This window comes from Thermobia domestica, chromosome 9 (assembly GCF_964235325.1).
Source record: "Thermobia domestica chromosome 9, izTheDome1.hap1.1, whole genome shotgun sequence".
Taxonomy (NCBI): Eukaryota; Metazoa; Arthropoda; class Insecta; order Zygentoma; family Lepismatidae; genus Thermobia; species Thermobia domestica.
In genome coordinates this window covers 56,879,207-56,890,241 of record NC_137462.1, presented here as the reverse complement: position 1 = coordinate 56,890,241, position 11,035 = coordinate 56,879,207, and the positions used below count along the sequence as shown (strand labels likewise).

The window sequence follows — 11,035 nt, the reverse complement described above, 5'->3', positions numbered from 1 at the left end:
TGGAGAGAGAGAACACTGTTGTTGTCATTCGAGTTAAGGATTTAATAGGTGCATTTATTTTGCTCGCTGCTGGCTTAACACTCAGTTTGGTACTTTTTGTTTTAGAAATTGGTGTAAAACACCAGAATACGTTAAAAATGAGAGCAAAAATTAAGTCATTATTACACTCATAGTAGTTAGTGATAACATTTTCTTTCAAAAACAGCTATTTAATTGTGCTTGTAAACACTACATATAATACACACTAAACATGTAGTTCAACCTGTGGTTATGCAGAATATTTTTCACTGATATTCAGTGGCGTAGCGTAGTATTCCGAAATGGGGATACCAAAGTTAGTCACTTCTGAGATACAATACTCCTGCAATCAGCAATACATAGCTATTACGAGGGGAAATATAGGGTTATAAAAAAATAGACCCCGGGCCTAGTGGGGCATACAGAAGAAAGTGTGTGGATTACGTTAGAAGCCAATAAGCAATTCTCTCAGCTTCTTCTTGCCATTACCGTTGTGACGAGAAAATTCGCCCCCACTGTTGTGTGAACATTGTTTTCAGTATAGTTCCCTTTATTTCTTTCTCGTGGACAGCGTCTTTCTCCGCATACCATACTTCAATCTCGTTCTTTTTTTAAAAAAAGAAAGAAAAGGAAAAAAAAGATACATCGCCCCTAGAAATTTATCATCTGGGGTCCGGAACTCAGACGCCCATTCGTGAATATCATTTGAAGATGCCAATAGAAAGCACTTAAAACAACTCAGGGGACCTGTTTCTCTGTGTCTATTTCGTTGTCAGATATCCAGATATTGAAAGGCCCAAGCAATCTTTGCGATCTGGCTCTCTTGGTCTATCAGATCAGTGACTATGATTCTACAGGATGTTTTATATTTATGCTTGTGTATAGGAGCTCCTTCTAACTGTAAGAGTTTCTGGCTACACCACTGGACATACTATGTATTTATGATGAAGATTAACAGTTTGCCTTTAATTACCATTACAATTAAGGTGCATTTAATTACGATTAAAGCATAACTATTTTTATATTACTATTTAAATAACCGACATGCTTCAAAAAGGCATTGAACTAGCCAGTTCAGATTTGACGTTAGCACACATACGTTCTGTACAGAAACTATAGCTTAGTTCAAAATAGATAGAGTTGGAAATACTTGCAAATATGAAAGCTTATATCTAAAGCAAAATGTAGAGTTGCAAGGGATGAGGAGGAGTGAGAAAGCAAGTAGTTGCGCATGCGCATTCAACAGAAAGCAGACGAAAACCCCGATGCTTACAGTAGGCCTGGAAGCCCAAGGAACATAGCATACGACAGGTGGAAAGACAGAAAATGTGCATCTAAGTGACGCGCATGCGTAGGTTCCGCTTGTCAAAATAAGGCGAGAGAGCGCATTCAGCAGATTGCAGTGGAAATATTTGTGATAATTACAAGCAAACAATTTATACGGATAATGAAATACGTATTTTGTCTTATTAACAGGGAATGCCGGCATACCGGCGTTCCCTTATGCTACGCCGCTGCTGATATTCTAATTGTTATTTAGCTACATCTAATAACATGCTTTGATTTTTATTTTTCTTTCTTCAATTGTCATGCATTCTAAAATGATCCTTGCAATTATTCAACTCATTGACATAACATTTAATCCACTTTTTAATAAACTCATAAAAGCTAATAACATGAGTACGTGACATAAATTATAGTAAGAGGGCGAGTGGATCTTTATGAAAAGTTATTTTGTGTTAACTATCTTTCTGCACAACCACATGAAAAGTTTTATGTCAATTACCTTTGTGCAGACATATGCAAAGTTATGTTTTAATTATCTGTGTGTACACCAAGGCGTATTTACGATTTTGTTTCAGGGTGGGCTTCGCTAACTTTAATCCTGGAAATTGAAAATTCTTCAAGATACTTCATTTACTTTAATATAGTAAATAAAATTTCGCGGGGGGGGGGTGGCCTAAGCCCGAAAGCCCCCCTTAAATACGCCACTACACCCATATAGAAAGTTATTCTATTTTAATTAACTTTGTGTGCACTGATATGTAAAGTTCTGTTTTATGTTTATGTACACTCACATGAAAAGTTCTGTACAAATTACCTTTGTGCACACCTATATGAAAACGTTCTGTTTTACGATAATTTCCTATGTGCAGATCCACATGAAAAATTCAATCTTAATTATCTTTGTGCACACCCACATGAAAAGTTCTGGCTACGCCTAATTATATGGATGTCTAGTTATCCCTTTCTTGCATAACGTCCACTAAAGTGGACACTGCTGATTGGTTACGATTGTGTTCTGTCGGAACCCTCTACCCGCAACCCAAGTGCATTCCTTTTCTATAGAAGTTACCTGGGTGGCCTGACGATCTGAATTTTTCTGCCACCTAGCTTATAACTCTGAAAGCAGGGGTGTCACGTCGTCGGTGCATACTTGAAACATGAAAGAAAGAAGCGTGACGAGTTCTTCTGAAATATCTGCTGACAACTTCTATGGAGGGTGTGCCAAGCAAGTGATATGTTTTCTTTTCTTTGTTACAATGTCTAAAATAAGCTGACATCATGATAATATCTGCTTTTGTATCTACAAAAATCATCCAAACAGACATGTTCCATGTAGTGGACAGCATGCACTTTAAGCACATTTGTCTCCAACAATCTGTCCACTGTAGTGGACTTCATGCATCTATTGAAGATAAGATTCGTTTTGCAAAAAGTGGTGCTTGCCACTCACAAAAATATAATTGGAGCCTCTATGGTAACCAATGAGCCTCTTCAAGACTTCTGACTAACATATGTATAAAATCTGGGTTCGATTTCCAGTTGATGTCACTACACTTGACTCTAACACGTTATGGCAGACAAAATTGATATGTTCAGAACACCTCCCAAAAAGAACACCTTTCCTGAAATCAAACTGAAATCAGGAATATGTAGACCTGTACACACAAACTGCCTTGAACATACGTTACTCAGTATATTGAGGATTACGGAAGCGAATGAAGAAAAAGAAACTGAAGGTCCTCCTCTGAATAGAAGAAACCAAAGACGACAACAAACAAAAGTGAGGTGGTCAAAATATGGCAATACAATGTAAATATTACAGGAAATGAACAAATTGATTTGTTTTCGCAGTTATTTACAGATGACGTTGTAAATGTGCAGGCGAAATGTTTCAGAACAATCTGCTTGCGAAACAAAATGGCAGGGAACACGAAAGTGTTGGTCTTATGATGAAGTTTTAAGTTGTAAAGTTGTAGCTGACGTAATGTCAATAAACCGGTTTGACCTCATATGGAGATATCTTCATTTCTATGATAATCCACAGCCTCGAGGTACGAATGAAAAACTTTATAAGTTACGATATGTACTGAACAAACTGAAGGAGAAATTCGAATTTGCTGTGAATGATGAAGAGTATGAATGCATTGACGGGCAAATCACGCCATTCAAGGGTAGATGTAACATAAACCAATATGCAGGTTGTTTCAGAACAACACCGACAACGTTTGATAGGTGACACCAAAATAAGATAAAAAGTATAGACCAACCTGGGTGCAATAAATGCTTCCTTTCGGAGTTATAGGCTGCCAAAAATATGAAAAAATGAAATTTAAGGGCCCATAGCTCCAAAACTATGGAACCTACCTTAGTCAGGTCAAGACTTCACTTAGGAACTAGTATGTACCCTATCCAAATATCCAAGTTTCAGAATCCTGCAGTACTTTGACAACATTTTTTATAGAGGAAGTTTGGCTACTGGCATTTAATTTGAAGTACTCAGCAACTACCACTATAAAACTTGTAGCAGAAATACCACAGAATTTTGAAACTTGGATATTTGGATAGGGCACGTAATAGTTCCTAAGTGAAGTCTTGACCTGACTAAGGTTGGGCTCATAGTTTTGGAGCTATGGGCCCTTAAAGTTCATTTCTTCATATTTTCAACAGCCTATAACTCCGAAATGAAGCATTTGTGCACCCAAGTTGGTCCTATACTTTTTGTCTTATCTTAGTGTCAGAAATCACCTCCCAAACGTTGTCGGTGTAGTTTTGAAACACCCTGTATCCTCACGAAGCCGAAAGCTTGGGGGTGGAAATTTTGGTAAGGGCACAGAGTAGTGGTTACATGTAGGATTTTGTTCAGTATGTTGTTTTTTTTAAATTTTATTTCTTGTACCAAAATCACTTTGGCAACTTTTCTAGAATATAACGTATATTACATTTATTTTTAGTGTAATTTTGCAAAATTTATGTGTCACTATTCAGAAATGATTATTTTACCCAAAATGCATCAAGCCCATTCAAGTGGACAGATAAAGATAATTAAATTCTGCTAAGAAAATATAAAATTTCAAAATTTTCGGTTTTACATGTCATAGTAAAGTCAAAAACAATTAGAAAGAAAAACTAATCATCATATGTCAATGAGAACACAATTCATGCATGAAAGGCTTATATATGTGTATTGCAGCGTAATCGGGATTATTCGGGATCGAGCACCGATCTTCTCATGACTGTTGTTGAAAAATACCTACATGTATTTACTATCATTTTAATCAATTAAGACATACCCCTATAATTTTAACACTTTCAAAGTAGACCCTCAGTGTGTACATTGTGTACCAAAAAAATGAGTTTTTACAAAGTTAGTTTGAGATGTGAGTTGTTTCAATTACACAGTCTGCATGATAGATCATACAGCTTAGAATTGTTTGTCGCTTTAGTTTTATACATAAGAGGCCTGTCGAAAAATTATCTGACCTATGCTTTTGAGAAAACTACATGGCGTAGATTGACCAAATTTTGTGTCATGATATCTTTGACCTGCAGACGGCATTACTTTCATTTGCATCTTTTGTTGTAGAGGAGTGGTTATTTTGGGTGCTTTTCTGTGGTCTCGGCGCGGCTAAAATGATAAAGATATGGGTATACAGATAGGACGCTAGAACGAAATCACAATCGATTCCGACTTCGTCAACGTGTAACAAAGCATGCGAAGACCCAGGGAAGACCTCCAGGTACGTATCGTACGGAATCGGAATACAGTTTTAAGACGTTCCGTAATTCGAAACGTTTCGGAATTTCGGAACGTTCCGGAACTTCTTATTGAAAAAATAATTTTTGCTGTTACCCCGAACTGAGAGGTGTGCGCAAAGCTTATCTTTGAAACTAGATATTGATTCCGCTGTGTTGAAGGAAGGAGCTTTGGTCCACGGCAACTGGTTTGTTTCATTGTCTAGATCCGTTCACTGTGAACGATTGCGCTTACTTGGAACTTTGTCTGGTTATCCTTAAAGTCTAAATCATAATTGATTCAGTGTAAATCCCATGATTTTGGTGCAGAAATTGGAACCTATAAATTCGAGCTATTTCTTCCCTTTAGTTTGGTTAATCTTTCAAAAAGTGCCTTTTCTATAAACCATTTTGTATATTTAAAAAAGTGAATACCGACAGTACCTTTTCCATTTATATGAGGGAACCCTGACAAGAAATTGAACTGCATATCCTTTGATGTATGGCCACTCTTAAGTATAAGTACCTGAAGGAGGGACAGAGAATCATTTAAAAGATAACACGATTTTCTGTAACTAAAGGGATAGGACAGTCTGAAATATTTGAAAAAATCTGACCACTATTTCTGGTGGCTCCACACCCCTGCTTACTGGGAGGGAAGTGGCCATTATTTGTCAGTAGTCTAAAGAGGAACATAATTCCCAACCGGTCGACGTCCGTGCTTTGTTGTTAACTTTTTCTTGATAGTTCGTTGAAGGCTTGGCATTTTAATTTGTGATAATCTGCAATACTGTACAAAAAATTATTTTGCTAAGTCAGGTGTTTCCGTTTTGTGAACAAATAGATCCTTTCGTTCACTAAAGCTAGATGTGCATATGTAACATGACGTGAACACTAGCATATAGTTTTCGTGGCATTTCAGTATGCCATAGCATAGCATAGGCTATGAAGCAGTGTCCTTTTGGAAATAAGACGCTTTTGTATTAAACAATCTGAAATAATACCCTAAAAGAGATAAAAGCGAATCTACATGAAGTACCCAAAGCATCGAATTTATCGCGCCAACATCAAAGCTTGACTTGTGAGCTCGTTTTTAATGTTTAGTAGGCCTATGTGAATCGGTACCTTCCCGAATTGTAGACGCTTACGCGCTTATGTGTTCACCACAGGAGTATGGAATTGGCAGACCGTCATTGGATTGGACCACACCTAGCGTAAGCCTATCAACGCCTAGCCACATGCACGTGAATGCTTTAGTCATACACAGGAGACTCCTCTGAGTCACCGGTGTCCAACCTACTTCCAATTTCAACGTTCTTGTAATGAATGCTTTTTAAGTGAACATGCGCGTTCTAGTACACTACTTCTACCCCCATGTTTTCCATGTTTTCCATGTTTCACCCCCATGTTTTCCGTTGTTCGGGACTTACCCGAATTCGCAAACTCTTTTCATTGCTCGGTAATGTTCCTGTCGCAGTCTCTCCAGCAGTAATAGACTTTTCACAACGAGTTGGAGCTTTCGTAGTACAGGCAACGAAACAGAAGTGGGAACAAGTCACAATGAAATCTTATACGTGGAAGTACTTTAAACGAATAGAAGGAAAGGACGAAGTACGGTGTACAGTTAATAATTGCTCAGTTGTTGTTCCTATAAAAGGTGGCAGTACAAGCTGCATGACTGCGTACTTAAAAAGGCGTCATCTAATTATATGGAGTCAAGAAAGACTGAAGATTGCGGAATATGATCCACGGGACGAGGGAGAAGCAGAAAAAGCGGAACTTTCAATTGTCCACAGGTAAAATTATATATACAGAGGTGACCAGATATACTCTTTTGAAGGTTCATATTATTATTATTATTATTATTATTATTATTATTATTATTATTATTATTATTATTATTATTATTATTATTATTATTATTATTTCTTCAAATTGTTTGTATATAGCGGTCGTTTCTAAATGAGCCCTTACCATTTCACATTATCTTTACTGTTCAATTTATATTTGCAAACAGCAAACCGCAAATTTTTATTTCACACATTATGAATTAAGAGGATAAGAGTCTCTCGTGAAAGTGGATAAAAGTCCAGAAAGATATTAAAAAATAATTGAAGTGGAACTCCTCCCCTTTGCTAAGTTTACCTATGTTTAGGCACCCATGTTTACATGAAGAAAGTATTTGTTCAACTTTCAGACAATCGTCACTCAAGGGTCAATAATTTATAATAATAATAATAATAATAATAATAATAATAATAATAATAATAATAATAATAATAATAATAATAATGATAATAATAATAATAATAATAATAATAATAATAATAATAATAATAATAATAATAATAATAATAATAATAATAATAATGAAAAGAGGAACGTAAACACCTAGATCTGTGAGGAAGAAACTCATTTTCAATATAAAGTAGCATATTACAGCTGAGACACGTAAGGACAGAGAGAGATGGGTTTATAGTGGTACGCACATGCATAGCAAAATCACTGAATTCGTTATTTAGGAACTTTGTAAATTTTGGAAAACCTGTTCAAGTCCGTTTCATGAAAACTGAGTATCACTGAATTTTCACATTCACACACAGTTCAGCAAGAAACGATAGATTTCTCACTTCAGCCGTGCTGATTTCTTTGCAAGGCTACTTAAGAGCCCTTCGTACCACGGATTTAAACTACCGCTAATTTTACCGTTTTTCCGTATTATCTTCAAAACAGATAAAATAACCGAAACGTGAAAAGCGAGCCACCTAGACAATATTGTTTTGCATGTGATATCGTTACCAAGAATCATTTAGTTTCTTTCATTTCGAACTCATTTGTAGGCTTGCCAAATGTTTGGGGGCCTCTAAGGGGCTGCAATACAAAAGAAATTAAGTGACTCATGGTAGGTGACATCGCATGCAGAATAATATTATCTAGGCGACCCGCTTTTCACTTTTCGACTATTTTTGAAGATATTACAGAAAAATGGTAAAATTAGAGTTAGTTTAATTTCTCGGTACGAATAGCTCTTAAATGATCACTTGGTGCCAAAAGTCAAGTAAATTTTAAATAAATTTCTCTCTTTTACGCGTAATAAGTTTTCCTGCCAGTGAGTCATCAGTATATTGCGATGCTTTGCGCAAGGGGGGTGAAAGTGGGAGATTGGTAACGTTGTGACCCTTTATGGCTAAAACGAAAATTTTGATAGATCTTTTATAAGTGTATTATGGCATCTTACCTTCTTCAATTGCATTAATTTTGTTACATGATCTGTTGTACAGAAGCTATCGCCACAAAGATGGCACTAGATTTGCTAGAGGTCACTAGATCCGGTTACAAATATTTGTCATTATTCAACTATTCTGCAATATAATATAGGCACATATGAAAATTATTGCTACCAGCGATGTACCGTATATTTATCCATTTAACATTGGAATCCTGTAAGGAAAAAAATGAATTTTAACTTTTGATCCTGTAGCTCAGCATCCCTTAATATCCGTGGTCCTGTTTTGCTACCACACAAAACTTCACCTTCGTCTAAGTTTAATCCAAATTGCACTGGCCTGGCTTTGATCAGCCTTGTGTGGTACCACAATAAAATTAACACACGAATTTTGGGACATCCTATAATAATAGGCGAGTTGTAATGGAGAGAATAAACGTTTCTGTTACCCACGCTATGCTACTTTTACAGTCCATTCAGCTTGCCACAAAGATGTAAAGATAACGTTAGAATTTAATACTAAAATGGAACGCGTCGCAGAGGGACATTTTGAGTTATGCAGTGAAATGGATTTTGAATTATATGTTCTGTGGGCAAGTACTCACTATTTGCAACGCGGCGAAACTGACATGAAAGTCTGCATGGCATATATAAGCTTTGATGGCGTTAAGTCACCTGTAGTTCTAGGCCATCCAGATATCCAAGAACTGGTTACTCTGTGGGTAAAGATACAAATTGGAGCGTTATGATTCTGTGCGTTTTCATCTCTATCATGCTGGAAGCAAACATTTCACTCCATCTCCTCTCTCTCTCTCTCTCTCTGTTACAGCAACATAGCACTTCATTCAACCTCCAGCTCTCAGCCGGAGAACGTTTCCCGTTCAACAGAATCCATGGGCATTTCCGGGAAGACACAGACACAGCTCACTCATTTTCGCCTGCCGGATAGTAAAACAAATGAAAAGTATCGGAATGTTGTTGCATATAGACCTCCAATTGGTATGATGCCTTATTCAGCAGTTGAGAAAAACGGCTTCAAGCGTCTAATGTCAGTGTTATGTCCTGAGTTTCACGTACCTGGCAGGAAGTGTTTCCCTGAATCCAAAATACCTGCTTTGTACAATGCAACGTCAGAATTACTAAAAGTTGAATTGGCAGACGCTAATAACATTGCGCTAACAACAGAGTGTTGGACGTCGGCCTCTGAACATCCCTTTATGGCAGTTACCGCGCACTTTATTAACAGCAGCTCTGAAATGAACAGTTATTGCCTCAACTGTACTTCTCTGGATGTTGATCACACTGCAGCAAATCTTCTGAGTGCCTTGAATTACAGCCTGGAATTGTGGGGAATCCCACAGGAAAAGGTTTCTTGTGTAACAACGGACAGCGGAACTAACATTGTTAAAGCCATTGGTGAACTAAGTGCTTACCGCCATTTGAATTGTTTCGGTCACACATTAAATATTGGACTAACTAACACTTTTAAAGAACAACCCACATGTGGAGTTATCGAGAAGATAAAAAGAATCAGGGGAATTATTAGTCATAGTCATAAAATGAAACGTGCTTTACAAAAGGAACAAGAAGCTTTAGACTACCATATAAAATGATACCATCAGTGACACCGACAAGATGGTGGTCTCTTATTACATTAATTCAGTTCGTTGTAGAACAACAAGCCGCACTCGCCAAGTTACTTTCCCAAAGGAAACACAGGTCTCTTATTCTGCAACAGAAAGAACTTAAGTTTCTAGAGACGATTTTTTCGCTAATGTTACCCTTACAAATGCTGAGTGACAATGTGTCTGCTGAAAAATCAGTGACAGCTTCAGCAATCCGTCCTCTTTATGAGCAAGTAAAAAGTGAATTTCAAGCAGATGATGATGATGATGATCAAACGCTGACGTCCAGTGAGACTTACTTGTTTGGTTATGATGCTCTTCAAGAAGAAGAAGAAGAAGGTAGTGAAGCGATACTGAAACTGGCTTTGAAAGATGTTCAAGTTCATATGAAAAAGGTAATGTTAGAACCTTTGCATGATAGGTATGACACCAAGGAAGAAACCATAATCCTTCTTAAGATTTGTTCCTTTTTCGACCCAAGATTTAAAATTGAACCAGCAGGAAACGACATCGATATAGTGAAGGCAACTGTTTTAGCAGAATTAAAAGACATTGTCATAAAGGATAACTCTGGTAGTGTTCAAAGAAACGTTCCAAAGAAAGGATTTGCATGTTACTTGAAACGGAAAAAAAGTTGAACAAGGTAGTGCTGAACAAAGTGAAATTGTTTAAATGAATAGATATTTAAATCTTGGAAATGCTGAATTGGAAGAAGATCCACTTACTTGGTGGAAAAATCATTCTTCTCTACTCCCCTGGTTAGCACAGTTGGCAAAAAAGTATTTGAGCATTCCTGCCACAAGTGTACCTAGTGAAAGAGTATTTGGTTGTGGAGGTAATGTAGTGTCAGACCACAGACACTCTCTTACACCTGAACATGCCGAGCAGTTGATATTTTTGTCCACGAACAAATCCATTGTTCCAAAAGCTCTTTAAGTATGTTCAGTTAAAATGCATTCTTTACTCAACATTAGAGAATCATCATAGGATGCAATAATTCTGTGGTGTTATGGCAAAGCTTGGTAGGCCTATGTTACTTTTAACAACGATTCATGAAATTAACTTTCCACTCCAGTAAAGGATTTAAACTTATAGTAATAGTTGGTTTTTCATGTGCTTTAAGGGAATATTTGCCGCCGTTGTGATT

At 36.9% G+C, this 11,035-nt stretch overlaps 1 protein-coding gene across 1 annotated transcript; it reads left to right on the top strand.

Annotated features, from left to right (window-relative positions):
- The first annotated feature begins 9,156 nt into the window (after nt 1-9,156).
- On the top strand, nt 9,157-9,876 carry LOC145660816 (E3 SUMO-protein ligase ZBED1-like). The gene has a single exon (XM_081726234.1). It carries the CDS (start codon nt 9,157-9,159, stop codon nt 9,874-9,876), a length of 720 nt encoding a protein of 239 aa, XP_081582360.1.
- The last annotated feature ends 1,159 nt before the right edge of the window (nt 9,877-11,035 follow it).